The 16,814-nt window shown below is 40.3% G+C and overlaps 1 protein-coding gene across 8 annotated transcripts in view; it reads right to left on the bottom strand.

Moving 5' to 3' along the window:
• Positions 1–12,831, bottom strand: part of FBXW2 (F-box and WD repeat domain containing 2) — a 62,011-nt gene extending 49,180 nt beyond the window's left edge. For 2 of the 8 annotated variants that reach the window (XM_064291525.1, XM_064291528.1), the window contains exons 1-2: positions 12,602–12,775; positions 6,947–7,456 (exon numbers count right to left, since the gene is read on the bottom strand). In XM_064291525.1, coding sequence (XP_064147595.1) covers positions 6,947–7,436 — 490 coding nt within the window. In that variant the 5' untranslated portion in view covers positions 7,437–7,456; positions 12,602–12,775. The other 6 variants (XM_003407776.4, XM_064291529.1, XM_064291526.1 and 3 more) reach the window with 6 other exon arrangements.
• Positions 12,832–16,814: the final 3,983 nt, after the last annotated feature.

The following is a 16,814-nucleotide window of genomic DNA, read 5'->3' as shown; positions in this document are numbered from 1 at the left end:
CACTGAGTTTACAATCATGCTCTTCAATACCTAGATGTTCCACAAATACACCTTAGGAGCCAGCATGATTGGCTCCTCACTTATACTTTCCTTTTATTTATTGCTAAACTGGGCTTTAGATTTAGCCAGGCATAGAATTGTTTGAAGAAGGAATTTCATGGCTTAAAAAAAGTTTCAAGCTTTAACTAGTTCAAGCTGAAATCTATAAGATGAATAAGTTAACCAGGCCGCCCCCCCACCAAAAAAAAAGGAATAGTATACACCAAACTTTTTCTGCAGAAGACCATATAGCATGTATTTTAGGCTTTGCAAGCCATACAGTCCCTGTCACAACTACTCAACGCTGCTAGATTTGTCCCACGGTTTGTAGTTTGCCAATCCCTGTTACACACCTATTAAAAATGACAACTATGTTGTTTAGGTCAAAGCAAAAACTTTATCTAAAATAACGTGAATAAAAAAGAATACCAAGTATCCTTATGTACTATATAAATATATGTGAATAGTCATTGGGGACAATTCATAAAGAACTACTTGGAACCAATCTAAATAACAACAACAAAAAAAACCCATTGCCGTCTAGTCGATTCCAACTTATAGCGACCCTGCAGGACACAGGAGAACTGCCCCCTAAGGTTTCCAAGGAGCACCTGGTAGATTTCAACTGCCGCCTTCTGGTTAGCAGCCGTAGCTCTTAACGATATGCCACCATCTAAACACTGCCTAGGAATTATTTATAATGCTTGTCAAAATGCAATGCTTAAAACATGGACACAGATTACAAAAGCAATTCAGGAGGAAGGGAAAACAGAATGGCAAGATCAAGCTGGAGAACTGAGTCGGGGAGATGAATATAACTATGGCCTTATTTGCATTTATAAAAGAACACTATGACTATATCATCAAGAATGGTTTCAAGGGGGGCAAAACTGCAGGCAAGGAGGCTGGTTAAAAAGCTACAGGAGAGATTATCTAATTACTTAAACTAGTTTATATAGAAAAACACTGTAACATTCAGTTTTGCTTCCTGAAGAAATTCCAAAAAACAATCAGGTTGAGCTAAGTTCCATTTTATAGTGGTGGCAGAAGCCTACTCTAACTGCTTATCCTTTAGGATTCACTATTGCCTGCTCCTTTTGGGCTTTGTGTCAACCTTCCCTTCTTAACTCCAATTTGCTGTATTGGTTAAATCAACATATTTTCAAAGAGATCACTAATGATGAAGCTCAGAAATGAAAGGGGACTAAATAAATGTGGACTAGATGGACCCTTTACATTACATGAAAGAAAAAAAACAGTCCTCTCAGTTCAGAAAATAGGATGAAAACAATAATTTGGTATCAAAATAAAGTCAGGCATGGGTGTGTAACAAGGATAGGCAGAAAAATGAGCTGTAACCCAAATGGTGTAAGCTATCTTATCAAATTAAGTTTAAATATTTAACTGGTTGAATCAATCTCAGCTCTCAACCACCTCTGAGGCATGTGACTCTGCTGACCAACTAAATAAAACTTACCAGTGTCTCTTTAAGACAAGCTGTCCACTACTTCTTGAAACTCTCTCCATCACTGTTCTGTTTCTTTACCTCTCCCCTTTCTCTAAGTACACTCTTCAAGGATCCACCTAGCTTCTATTCTTTTTCTTCTCTACAACCTCCTTGTAAAATTTCACTGTTCCAGCCATAGCTGCGATGTGACTAACTTCTAAACCTTTCTCTTGAGCCTTGTGCACTCTCCAAAGCTCTGACCCTGCATTTCCAGATACTTGTGGGAATCTCCATTTATACATTCTATGATGTTGTTAGGTACCATCGAGTTGGTTCCAACTCACAGCGACCTCATGTACAACAGAACGGAACACTGCCCAGTCCTGTACCATCCTCACAGTCATTATGCTGGAGCTCATTGTTGGAGCCACTGTATCAATCCACCTCATTGAGGATCTTTTCTTTTTTTTTTTTTCCCCTATAGGCAACTCAATTCAATCATCCCAAATTGAACTCATCTACTCCCTCATATTTATTCATTTTCTTTTCCTGTTACTAGTACTACTATCTTTCCAGGCATACACACCTAGAAACCTCAGCCATTTTTTAAATCTCCTTGTCCCTTACCACATATCCAATTTGTTGTTAAGTCCCAACAATTCTATTTAAAAGCTGTACTTCCACTGAACTACTCCTTTTTAACCTCTACCATTACTATCCTGAATCTAGATCTATTTACCCTGACCTAAACTGCAAGAGGAGTCAACAGGTGGCACAAATAGTTAAGCACTTGACTACCAGTCCAAAGGTTGGCAGTTCAAATCCAACCCAGGACGATCTGCTTTTGAAAGGACACAGCCTTGAAAACTCTATGGAGCAGTCTACTCTCCACACATGCAATTGCCATGAGTCTGAATCAACTCGACAGCAACAACAAAACTGCAACAAGCTAATATTTAATTTGGAAGCTCTAGATCTATATCAGAGGTGCTCACAAGTAATCGTAACATCTCCTAAGGGAAGACTTCAAGAAATCTGTAGAGGTGGTTTCAGTTGTCAGGAAGTTGGAGGAACATTACTGGCATCTACTAGGCAGGGGCCAGGGATGCTACACATCCTGCAATGTTTGGGACAGTGAACAAAAAGAATTGTCTTGCTACTACGATATTCTTGAAGGTTCTCCCAGATATTCTTAAGTGAAAAGCTTATTTTTAATTATCTGAGCCTAGAACCTGTTTACAAAGCATATTTACAGCTTAACTATATGCTGGGAAACCCTGATGGAGTAGTGGTTAAGAGCTACGGCTGCTAACAAAAAGGTCGGCAGTTCAAACCCACCAAGCGCTCCTTGGAAACTCTATGGGACGGTTCTACTCTGTTCTATAGGGTCACTACCAGTTAGAATCAACTCAATGGCAACAGATGTGGTTTTTTGGTTTTATATGCTGAATTTTCTATGAGGGCAATTACCAAGTAAATTGAAGATGTACTCTCCTTTGCTGGGAACTTTGCTAAGAGTTTTTCATCATTTGAGATTCCATCACTGATGGTGTCTGAGAGACAAATACAACAGCTGTCATGTTCATGATTAACAACGGACTGGTGGAAACATTTGTTTACTTCACTGTCTTCTAGCATGGCTGTGCTTGAGTATTTATTAAGGTGTGTATTATTTTAAATTACAGTCTTCTTTCTCCTCTGGATTAGAGGACATTATATTAATTTAAAAAATGTATGTGTAGATAATTTCTATGAATTTGCTTCAAGATAAGATGGTATTATAAAATATATTATAAAAGAGGGCCTGGATTTGACAGAAATAAGAAACAATGGTCTACCTGAAGCAGAAAGCTCTGCTCAGAAATCCTTCAGTTTTCTTACTGCTTACAGAAAACTGTTCAAATTCATCTTCCCAGCATTCAGGGCTCTTCACAACACAGCCCAAGCCTATTTCTTCTATTATATTTCGTTACCCTACTTTAGGAGCCCTGGTGGCATAATGGACAACCACTCAACTGTTAACTAAAAGGTCAGTGGTTCAAACCCACCTGTAGCTCCTTGGGAGAAAAGACCTAGTGATCTGCTTCTGTAAAGATTACAGCCTAGGAAACAGGTCACGGATTGAATTGTGTCCCCCCAAAATATGTCAACTTAGCTGGGCCATGATTCTCAGTACTGTGTGATGGTCCACCATTTTATGTGACTGTCCACCATTTTATGTGATTTTCCTATAGGTTGTTAATCCTATCACTATGACATAATAAAATGGCAATTATAATGATGAGGTCTACAAGATTAGGTAGTGTCTTAAGCCAATCTCTTTTGAGATATAAAAGAGAGAAGCAAGCAGAGAGACATGGGGACCTCATACCACCAGGAAAGAAGCACCAGGAGCAGAGCGCATCCTTTGAACCTGGGGCCCCTGGGAGGAGAAGCTTCTAGTCCAGGAGAAGATTGACAAGAAGGGCCTTCCTCCAGAACCAACAGAGAGAGAAAGCCTTCCCCTGGAACTGATGCCCTAAATTTGGACTTCTAGACTGTGAAAAAATAAATTTTTGTTAAAAGCCATCCACTTGTGGTATTTCTGTTATAGTAGTACTAGATGACCAAGACAAAATCCTATGGGGCAGTTCTACTCTGTCATATAGGGTGAGTATAAGAACTGACTTGACAGCACACAACAACCACCCTACTTTAATCCAAAGACTCCAGCTCAAATGAATTTTCCTTTTACATACACCCCATGCTTAGCCACTTCCATGCCTTTACTAATGTTGATCTTCCTACAGGATAGCCCTTACCCTGAATCTCATCTCTAAAATCTACCCGTTCTTCAAGGCCCAACATAAATACTGCTCAGTTTTCCCAAATGGAAGAAATCACTCCTTGCTCTGAACAACTACAATTCAACTACTCATTTTATCATACCTCTTTTATAGCTCTGTTTTTGTTATTAGACTATAAGCCAGAGGTTACCATATGGCAGCTCACAAGTTGAATATGGCCTACAAATGTGTTTTAATTGGCCTAACCACATATTTAAAAAATCTGAGTAGTACTTAGAAAGCTAATACTTAAAAATCAGGCTGTTTTACAAAAATCTGGGTTTGGGGCTTGGGTTTGGGGCTTTTCTTGAGAAGTCAGATCTGGCAGCTCTAGGCCTGAATTCCCACATGGCAATACACCACTACAGTGGAACAGCAGCTAATCCTGTTTCGAAGGGCAAGTGTTCTCTGGTTTGCCACAGTCCACATGAAGACCTTTACTTAAACCAAGTTACCTTCTAGATCCCTGTGTATACATTCTCTGAGCAAAGAACTGCTCTAATTCATCTGTGTGTGCTCTTCAATGTCTTTCACATAGCAGGCATCTCGTAAATAAATATCTACTGAATGAATTAAAAAAGAGAGCCTAACAGCACAAAGCACACCAGGTTTCTTTATTATCATTTCAGAAATATAGTGTGGAACAGAGGAATAACAACCTTATTCAATATATATATACCATGTCAATTTTTTAGCATTCATCAACGATCTCTTCGGTAATACTGTTTTATTGCAAGCTCAAGGGACTAACCTGAGAGTCACAGTATGCTTATTGCCAAATTAGGGATTTCCCAATACAACCTCTTAAGTAACAAGATGACAGACACATGTATAATTCTATAACTAACACTTTTCTCACTAGTAACAACCCCAGGGATGGCTGCTATTAGAAAATTAATGTTTCGGATCATTTTCAATATGCAAGCCTCATGAACTTAATAAGAATTAAGGCAATAGCACATAGACCCACCCAGAAAATAACCTTAAAATGCAGGGTTGGGTCCACACCTACTATAGATATTGACTTTCCAGGTAGTTTGAGAATTCAGTGACTGTTTCCCGTTTACATCTGCTCCAAGTGATTGAGGTCTTACTGCATTTCAAAAGTAAGGTTTCAGTAGAAATGAAAAAAAGCTAGAGATGGTTCTAAAATACAATGAATCAACTGCCAGTATTTATCTAGGTGCAAATGAGCTCCGAGCTCCAGGACCACACTGCATCTTAATCTTTACAAGATACCTGCCATGGGTCATGAGGCAAAAGGGACAGGGAAAAGCTATCATTACAACTAGGAAAGTACATCAAAGTACAGAAGAACAGATGATGTTGTTTCAATAATAATGTTTATAACACAGGTGGCTACAAGCGTGAAGTAACTTCAAGATGATAAACAAAATCATGGAATACCTTAAATCAAAGTGCTTATTTTATAAAACTGGCAATCTGTCTAGCATTTCAGAGAATATGTCACCATATGGGAAAATGTACATCCTTGATTAATAAAGAAATGCAATTTCAAAACAATCTTGAGAAATCATGCATCTCTTAACTATTTATAATATTAAAATTGAATGCTCATGAACCTAGGGAGAAGCAGGTTATTTAAGACTTTTCTATAAGGTATCAATTCAATCAATCTGGAAAGAAGTAACAGGAGCTATAAAATCAGACTTCTGGGTCTTGTGAGTCTACTGTGATGCTTCTGCCCCAAATAAATATTTCAAGAAAAAAAATAACTAATGTGAACAAAGATATTAATAAAAATATGTACTAAATGAAAATGATATATTTCACATAATAAATAATAATATATTTACATGGGTGAATTACCAAAAAACAAAACCCACTGCTATCAAGTCGATTCCGACTCACAGCGACCCTATAAAACAGAGTAGAACTGCCCCACAGGGTTTCCAAGGAGCGACTGGTGGATTTGAACTGCTGACCTTTTGGTTAGCAAACGTAGTGTTTAACCACTACGCCACCAAGGATTCCACACAAATGAGTAGTATATATTTATTAACAATGACAACAATGTAGCTTAGGTAATACACAAATGTTTATTAGAAATAATCTTGGATGAAGAAAGAACACCAAGTATATTACACACAATGTAAGTGATCATTTATCAGAGCTGCCTGGAGTCAACTCCCTTCATTCTCATGTTCAAACTCTGGTAATTCTTAGAATCACAGTGTTTTAGAGCAAGAATGAAATACCTCCCTTTCCATATTTTACAGACAAGGAACAAACACATGTTAAATAACTCAACCAAAATGATCTAACTACTTGCTGGGATGAGACACTAAACTTTTCAGTATTCTTTCCACAAATTATTGCTGATGGAAAAAAAAAAGAAAACTAACCAACAACTGTACATGGAAGAAAAGTATAGAAAAAATAATCTATAGCTTTCTGATTCATATCATGTTTTTTAAAAAATGTCTGAAGCTTTCTTCTTGTAAAATTTTATAAAAATTATTACCTTCTCTACTTCTCTAGAGGGAAAGAACAGGATGGGGGGGCAGTGCCATTATAGGTGTCTCATATAATCAATACCTGTCATTCTCAAGCCTGAAGAGTAGTTTTTTGCGATGCAAAAAACAAAAAAAAAAACAGTTCCAGCATCTCTTACCTGTACAGAGAAGTCCATCTTTGTAGTAAAGTGCATACACTCTGGCACTGTGTCCAATCAATGATGAGGTCTCAAAGGCTTTATGGTCCTCCAGTTGCTTCATTCTCAAAATAGCCTTCAAATAAACCTTCTTCCAGTGCAAAGCGTCCTGAACAGAATCATCTATCTGCCAGCCCAAATTTTTACATGCAGTCTGCCACACCTCTGTACAGGCACTTATCACCTTATTCCACTGTTTAGAGACGAGGCAGCATGTGAGTAAAGTCTGAGGATCGAGCCATTTTAACAAATAAAAACTGAGCTCCAGGGGAAGGAGTTTGAGGAAGTCCCGCTTGAGGAGAGTCTCCAGGTTATTGGAGAGATGCCTGAGCTGGACTGCCCCACTCAGACTAATCAGGTGATCCAGAGTTTCATTTTTCTGCAAGTCCGTCAGAGAAAGAAATGTAACAGAAATGTTATCAAGCCATGTCTCAAAGTCCTTTCTCTCCATAAGGTTATGGAAAAATTTACCTGTGGCACATCAAAATATTGTATTAGTTCTGCTCAAAAAGACCGATCAAGCAAGACTGCTAACAAATAAAGTATTAAAATTAGTGTAAAAAAACCTGGCATTACAACTTTATGCTTAGTTACTACATTACAATTTTAAAGTTAACACAGTATTATTTATCTGAAAATTTTCCATGCACACAAAAGAAAATACATTTCAGAAAACACACTTTAACAGATCATGATCTCTGAAACATAAGTCAGTGAAACTTATGTAGGTATGTGTGACTTGTTCCTTTGAAAGTCTAGCACATGCTACATGCATGAAAGATTTACAAAGTATTCATTCATTATACAACAGTGTATTCTATGATACACGCCCCCCCATACCATTATAAAACAATTTGCTTAATGAATTCCTTAATACACTCCATTTGGTCACTAAAGTCACAAAACATGAGCATTAGGATGTGACAACCAGAAATCAAGTGTCTTGAGTAGTAACCTGAGACACCAGTTATTATGCTAGACACAACCTGTCACCAAAATCACAGAACTGACACTTGCTTTTGCAGTAGACGTTCAGGCAAAAAGGCCTGTGGAGGAAAAACAAGCAGGTATAATACGTTATTTGCCTCAGGCATTCTGGTTCTTCTACCTCCTTACGGCACTGCCTGTTAGAACGAGGTCTGGTTTGACCCCATGCTGAGAACCTGCCTTTCCACCCCAGATAAATGAATCAGAATCTACATTTTAACAAGTTGCCCTGATTCACCTGATCTTGTTAAAATGTAGATTCTGATTCAGTATATCTGGGGTGGAAAAGCAAATTCACAGGGAGTCCAAATGGAGAGAACTGGTCGAAGCCGTGGTCAGAACACAAATTACCAATTATTTGGTCTAACATTTGGTTTTTATAAGCCTCATATAACCTAGTGACAGCTCTTAACTATGCACCCCAGACAGCCAGAAGGGTCTTATAAATCTGTACAAATAAGGCAACCTAATAATCCTAATGCTTATGAAACACCAAAAAACAGGTATGATTCTCTCCACTTTGAAGATGAGGAAACTGCAGACCAAAGGTAAATGATTTGCCTATACGACAGAGCTATAAAAATAGCAACAGAACAGATGGGAGGCCAGTATTCTCAAGATCAATACTTTTCCAAACACATCTTGCTGTCTCCCTCTCAAGTCAGATACAACCAGGAAAACCGCAACTTGGCAATACAACCTGCGGCACTGTGCCTATCTGACTATATCACTCTCCCCCTATAGGGGAATGACAAATTACTCCAGGGCTAACAGGGACAAAAAAAATCTAAAAGGACCCAGTATTATACACTGAGTCAAGGTGTTAAGCCATTCTTAGCAATGGGAAATAAACTAAGGGAAAGAGAACACAAAAATAAAGCAAACTAGTAAAAACTACCTTTCCCAAGATTGGCCATGTGTTGATGTTAATGCTGGGTGATGTGTACATGGAAGTTTCTTATTCTACTTTCACATGTTAAAAAATTTCCATGATTTAAAAAAAGATATACAAATTTTCCTCTAATCTCAGACCGCCATACTAATTACAAAAACTTAAGTCTTAATTAATGTGGAAGAGGAATATAAATTCCTTTCCACAAGTCATCTAGATCAGGTCTACACAAAAAGCCAGATCTCATCTTTCAACTTCGTTAATGTAAGGCAGGTGAAAATTATTTTCGTAGCTTTCCAATATCAAATTTGCAAAGAATGTTCTAAGACAAAAAGCTGTCTAATTTATTAGTAGAAACCTTTTCCAATCACACCATCTGCTCTATTGTCTCATAGTTTTCATTTCTGGACAGCGACTGGAGTTCAAGATAATACTCTTGAAGCCTCAGGTTCTGGGCTAGACAGAATTTATAAATTTATTTTCAGGATTTACTAGGCTGCCAAAAAATAATCAGTTCACCAAAAGTTCTATCGGCCTATTATAAAATAACAAGCCCCCTCCTTCTTCCGAATCCTAACAAACATCTCTCAATGGAAAATCTTTACTTTTAAAAAATAATCACCGACAGCAAGACAAAAACTCTTCTATGGATATACGCACAATGCTCCAAAAGCTAATTAATTCAGTGCAGGGATGAGGGAGAAAGGGAGAGAGAAGCTGCTATAATCTGACAATCCAAGTCAAAGGACCAGCTAACTCATAATAAAATTCCTCTCCTAGCTGTTTTACTTTCAGTCTTCTATGGGGAATGGAGTCCAGGCAAAGCTCAAATGATTACTTTTGCAAACAGTTAAGAATTCCAACAGCTGCATGCAGCACTGGTCAATTAAAAACACACTCCAAAATACCTAACCTGGAATCATTTTTTAAAGTTAAAAGTGTAGAGACTGCCTCTATCTCACTGAGAAGTGCAAACTCACACATCTGTAGTAGAAATGCTTGCATTTATGTGAACTGGATTGCGATTTCATTGGCCACAAGGCATATGTATAATTCCCATTAAAACATTGCTTCCTACCATTTACAAAATAACTAAGCGACATCCTATAACAAGCCAAATTAATGTGCCTATGACACCACTGTAGATCATGGGACAAGCTTTCCAATGAGCACCTTTCCAGAAAACCCAAGCATTTCCGAGATTTACATATTCTCTTAATGCCTAGTAAAAATTTCTTTTCCAACTCTAACATTAAAGATTGCCCTTTAAGCTGCTCAACCCCATATGGGAAGTTGTTTTCCAGTTCTTCATCTCTGATTGCTGTGAAAAAAGACATCTTTTTTAAATAAAGTAAGTCCACTAATTCTACAGAATACACTGTTAAAGAAAAAGTTTTCACTTTTCTGAAAGAATTAACTACCTTTGAAGAGGACAACAAATTAGGCTATAGTGACTTTCTTAACGTTACAGGTCTAAACTGAACTCTTTCAGAAAGCCTCTAGGAACATCACGTACTGGCAGCACAAGTCTCAAGGGGAAAACCGCAGGAAGTAAGAGATTTCAGTTCAACAGGAGGAGATTTCAAATCATCAGAGCTTTCCAACAATGGAATAGCTGCCTCCGAAGTGGTGAGCTTCCCATTACTGGGGACAGCTGGATACAGAGGCAGAAATGAGTAAATGAAAATGCTACAGAGTCAATCAAATCTTACACTGATTCAATCACTTCATATGTGATCACTGGCATGTTCAACTAACTTCTAAGCTTAGTTTTGTCACTGGTAAAATGGAAACTATCACCCATCTTAAGAATTTTGAGAATCAGAAATAAAACAGAGACATGCATAGTACAGTGCCCAACCTAGAGTACCTTAAATAGTACTTTCTGTTAGTCTTACTACGATGAATACCTAGCAGGAAAGCTTTTTATGGCATTGAAGTTTAGGCTGATGGAATAGACTATATGACCACTAACATCCCTTTCAACCCTATGATTTCACAACAAAGTTTCCCTTAAAGCTGCTTTAAAAATACCAGTAAGTAGAACTTATCTGAAGAAAAATTCAACGGTTCAAACTTACTGGGAGTTTAATTTTATGATTAAGGGCAGTTGTTGACTTGAGGCTATTATTTCCCACTTGGTGCATTTTTATGTCCATCTTACCCATATCTCCTGCTGTCTTCCCCTTGTTTTTCCCTCCACCTCAGACTAAACATTAAACTTGCCCTCCTGCCCTCAATATTAACAATCACAAAGCTTTGAGGGAACAGGCAGCAGAATGGTTAAGACTCCTAAACCGGGAGATGGGAGACCTGGGTTTGGCCTCTGGTTCTGCCATTAACTCCCTATGTGTCATTAGGCAACTCTCACATTTGCACTAGCTTTAAAACCGAAAAAAAGCCCAACCATACCAGTTGCCATGGAGTTGATTCCAATTCATGGCAACCCCATATGTGCCAGAGTAGAAGTGCGCTCCATATGGTTTTCAATGGCTATGACCTTTCAGAAGCAGATCACCATGCCTCTGGGTGGATTTGAACCACCAAACTTTCAGTTAGTAGCGGAGTTCTTAACCATCTGCACCACCCAAGGACTGCCTAAAGCCTAAAATACTACACATAAAGGTTGCCTCACTAGATCGTCACAATCCTATGGAAGGTATTATTATCATCGCTTTTAACCAATAAATGAGGAAATGTAAGGCCCAAGAAGTGGAATGACTTTCCCAGAGTCCTATAGGAGGTGGCCAGCTCAATATCTCATTCCCTGACACCCCCTCCCCCAAAAAACCCACAAAGGCTATACCTCTAAGTATTAGACACATGATATTCTGAATAAAACAGAATGAAGTGTTTTCCCCTCCTTTTCCACCAGGACCTGGCTTTGTAAGGAATGAAAGCAGACCTTTATTGGGGGGGGTGGGGGGGGCGGGGGGGCTCAATCTTCTCTTTCTTATCAAGCTTAATCAGCAATTATGGAATAGAAAGCTTTGAAAATGTATGTATACCTATGAACTTAAAATATATATGCTTAAAATTGCTTCTAAATATTTAAGAAACTAGTAACACTAGCTGCCTCCAGAGAGAACTGGACAGCTGAGGAACAGGGTGGTGTGGGGATCCTTTTTACTGTATATCTTTTTTAAATTTCAAATCACTTGTATATACCATTAAAAAAATCTGTTCGTTTTAACATGAATAAAAATGTTTTGAAAGAATACAAATGTTAGTAAAACACGGACTTTGCAGCTAAATCACCTATCTCAGGCCCAGTGTTCTCACTTGTGAAACAGCATGACTGACGACAGTTTTTGTGAGGATTAAATAGTATAATGCAATGTAAAGTGTTCAGCACAGTACCTAGCACACTGTAAGCCTACAATAAAAGACAGCTACCATTATTATTTAGCATTAATATTGTTATTTTTGCTTTATTTCAAACAGTACCCCACATACACACCCACTTCCATGGTGTACCTATAATTACGGCGCAGTCCCTCACATTAGTACAGCGCTTTCTACTTCATAAATCACCTCTCCACACTTCATCTTTCAAACTCACGGCAGCCATGCGACATCACTGTCAACTCATTTCGCAGATGAGGAAATTGAGGCATTAGGACGCAGTACCTCCGATACTCAATTTTCCCATCTCTAAAATAAACTCCAGATCTTTTCAACCCGCTTGTCGTCCCCAGGTCCCCGGTTCCCAGAGCCGTGTTCCCCACGGCACTGACCTGAGCGAGTGCCCCGGGGCCCGGGACCTCGCGCCGGGCACACACCGACTGGGCGCGCTCGGGCCGCCAGAGCCTCGCAGCGGCCGGGTCAGCTCCGCAGCCATGGCGCCTACGGAGTGAAAAAGACAAACAAGTAGAGGTACGGGAGTCAGCAAAGGTGCCGGCACTCAACAGCCCCTTCCCCGGCCCCAGCCAGGCTTTTAAATACATACCTGGACCTGCGGCCGCCGCTCGGTGTCCGCAACCTCACAGGGGAGCGGCTTCCGGCGCTACTGGCGTCATCTCCGAGCGTCCCTACGCCCCGCGGCGCCGGGCGGAAGCGGCTGCACTTCCGGCCCCCGCCCTGGAGAGAAGCGGGGAGGCCGAGAAGAGTGGAGGGAAGTGGAGTAAGCGCTGTACGTCTGTCACTGAGCCTTGATCTGGGAGACGCTTAAATAAAGCTCTCTTTCCTGCAGTGTATTCACATTTATCCAGCGCGTTCGTGCCCCTCATCCAATCTGATCTTACGTCAACTCTGTGGCACCCTTTGTTATTATCCACACTTTACGGAGGAGAAGGAGCTATAGCTTAGAGAAGTTACGAGACGTGTCCAAAGTCAGACAACTCATTAAACACCTGGTGGCGCAGTGGTTAACAGCTGGGCTGGTAACCAAAAGCTCGGCAGTTCGAATCCACTAGCCACTTCTTGGAAACCCTGTGGGGCAGTTCGGCTTATGCCCTAGACAGAGCAGTGGTTAAAAGCGCTCCGCTGCTAACCGAAAAGTTGACCGTAGGAACCCACCAGCCTCTCAGCGGGAGAAAGACGTGGCAGTCAGTTTCTGTAAAGATTTATAGCCTTGGAAACCCTATGGAGCAGTTCTACTCTGCTCTGTAGGTTGGCTATGAGTTGGAATCGACTCAACTGTCAATTATACATGTCCCAGACAAGGAGCACTGGTGGCACAGTGGTTAAGCACTCGCCCCTAACCAAAAGGTTGGCAGTTAGAACCCACCAGCAGCTCAGTGGAAGAAAGATGTGGCAATCTGCTTCTTTAAATGTTGTTGTTGTGTGCTGTGGAATCAATTCCAACTCATAGTGACCATATATGACAGTAGAACTGCCCCATAGGGTTTCCAAGGAGCAACTGGTGGATTCAAACTGCCAACCTTTTGGTTAGCAGCCTGAACTTTTAACCACTTTACAGCTTTGGAAACCCTATGGGGCAGTTCTCTGTCCTGTAGGGTAGGTGTAAGCTGGAACTGACTGGACAGCAATGGGTTATGTCCCAGACACACTGTTCTAGGGGCTAGGATTAGTGAACAAAACTCACAAAAACCCCTAACTACCTGGGGCTTACATCCTTGTGGGGGTTGGCAAACAGATAAACAACTAAACAAACAAGGATACAAGCTTTAGGAAGTGCTAAAGAAACAAATTAACCAAAGTGAGCGTGGGGAGAGTGGGAGAAAAAAAGAGGATCTTTGATTCGAATCCCAGCTCTTTCACTCTGGCTGTGACCTTTGACTGGTTACTTAACCTCTCTGGCTTTATTTTCCTCATTGCATAACAATTATACATATCCTCATCAAAAAACCGAAAAACAAAACCTTTTACCTTCAAGTAGATTCTGACACATAGTGACCGAGGATTAAAGGAGATAAAACATGTGAAACTTTTAGCATCAAGAACCAAAACTGTGTGTTTATCATGTGCTAGGCCCTCTTCTAAGCACATTTTATGTATTATCTCACTCAATTCCCACAACAATCCCACAGGGTAGTTACTATTATGAGACCCATTTTTAGAGATGGGGAAACCGAGGCCAAAAGAGGTTTAGATATCTTGCCTAATGTCATAATAATTGGCTGGCATAGGATTTCAACCTGGGCCAATTTCATAGTGCAATATAGTTTGAACCTTTCATGGACAAAGAAACCAAATTGTGTAAGCTTAAGCCTAGGGAAGATCCAAGAGCAAAGTTTACGGCTCTAAAAAAGGAAAAGTAAATTGCAAAATAGAGGTTTGTGTTTAATTAAATACTTACAAGACCAAGTTAATTATTAAATTTTACATGTTAAAATTTTCCTTTCATTTAAATGGGTTTTTTTGGTTAAATGTTCCCACTTTTAAAAAATTTTCACGTTTGCATGATGGTTGTTGAGAAAGCATAAAATCACCAAAAAAGAAAAGCATAGCCAACTTTAAATGTAATGAGTTATTGCTAGGCAAATACATAACTACAAAAACTGCTGTGAGTGGCAAGTAGGAAGATCAACATGTGAAAGGAAAAAGATGAAATATAGCCTGGCACGAGAACAAAATGTACAACTGCTTATGTGATGGGAACATGAAAACGCATTGTATGCTGTTTTTTTTATTGAAATAAACTTGCTGGTAGAAATGGCATTTGGTATAATCCCTTCACATACATGCACCAGGAAAAAGGCAAATATTGAATGCTTATTTTCTTTAATTCAGGCCAAAGTAAACTACATATTATTTCCCATTTTGAGATAAATTTGCCTGGGGGAGGTAGTTTGGATGCCTTAAAATTGATTTAGTAAGATTCTTGCACATCCTACATCAGGAATTCAGCACTCCTCCCAATGAGACATACATCAAATCTCACTATATGATGTTTCTTTGGGGACAGAAAATGAACCAAATAAACCAAAAAACCAAACCCAGTGCCGTCAAGTTGATCCCGACTCCTAGTGACCCTATAGGGATGACAAATATTCCTTGATGTTTAGTACATTTCTTGCATGTGCATGCACTGGGGAGCAGGAACTACTCCAACTGTTCAGTTTCCTGAGATGTACTATGTGGAGCAGTGAATTACTTCTAGCCATAGTCTTTGTAACTCCCACCAAATGACTGGGCGGGGTTATGCAAATGAGGTGCTTGTGGCCCACCAAGTAGGTTGGGTAGCTTGCTAATAACGTAAGTAAGGTGCATGGCACCCTTATGGGGAGTAGGACCATGCAAATAAGGTGTATGGAACCCTAATAAAGGGATTGGTCCATTTTGCCATCCTGCTAGGCTTAAAATGAGCCATCCCAGAGGCAGGAATGGAGGATCTCACCACCACTAAGGAAGAAGAACCAGGGACCTGAGATCCCTGTGACAAGAACCTCCTATATCCAGGAAAGAGAAAGAGAGAGCTGTTAACACTGGAGGTGGTAAGATATGGTGAGAAGCAGAGGTAGCAGAACCAGGAGACTGGCAGGAGACAGTGCAGTGGGCTTCCTGGCCCACAGAGTGAGAAAACTGAGTGCCTTCAGGCAAGATTCTTGCTGGCAGAGTGGGGTGCCTCTGGGCATTTGGCAGCGGAGCTAGGCTCACCAACCCGGCAAGAGAGCTGAGCACCATCAGGCTGAGGCTTACTGGCAGAGTGGGATGCCTCCCAGCACTTTCTGGCAGAGCTAAAACAGCTTTGTAACACTTGCCTGAGCAGGGCAGAGGCCAAGGGGCCAGAGAGCGGTATGCCTCTGGGCACAGCTGAGAAGAGGCTGTCCTGATCGAAGAACTGTATCCTGAGTATTCCTGAACCTGATTGTAACTTGTTACTTCCCTAATAATTCTCATAATCATGAGTGTTGTCCTGTGAGTGTGGCCATTGCAACAAATCATAGAACCCAGCAGAGAAGTAGAGAGTGCCATGGGAGGGATGGTTGGTGTCAGAATTGGTAAAAAGGTTGGAGGACGGAGGCATGTCTGACCTCCACCTCGTAGGAATCAGCCTTGGGCTGTTTATCTTGATGCTCCTCCCTCTCCCCACCATGAAGTTAGAGGAGGTCAGACACCTCCCCCCACCACCCCCCACACGGCATTTTTACACATTCCAAAATACAGTATAGGGCATTTCTCCTTGTATGATGACGCTGTGGAGAGGTGATGTGGATAACCTGTTTTTTGAGCTCCCACACACGCTTCCCTAGGAACTCAACATAAAACAAGGGGTCAATTTCATGAGGTACACAAGGTTGGATGCATTTGAAGACGTTTGCTTTTTCTATCCATTGTTCTGGATTCACTCTAGTTGTAATATGATCAACACTTGCTCTCCTATGCAGTCAGCAGGTATTCTGGGACAAAAGCTCAGGTTGATTGGCAAGAAACCTTACCCTTGAAGTTTCAGGCACAGAGTACTGTACTTCAATTGCTGCTAGACTTGAGTGATCCTGAGATACATTTGGGCATAATTTGCCTCCTGGACTGCTCACAGTCAAC

This window comes from Loxodonta africana, chromosome 9, assembly GCF_030014295.1.
Source record: "Loxodonta africana isolate mLoxAfr1 chromosome 9, mLoxAfr1.hap2, whole genome shotgun sequence".
In the NCBI taxonomy this organism is placed as follows: Eukaryota; Metazoa; Chordata; class Mammalia; order Proboscidea; family Elephantidae; genus Loxodonta; species Loxodonta africana.
The sequence above is the reverse complement of the archived record's forward strand: the minus strand, read 5'-3'. Positions and strand labels throughout refer to the sequence as shown.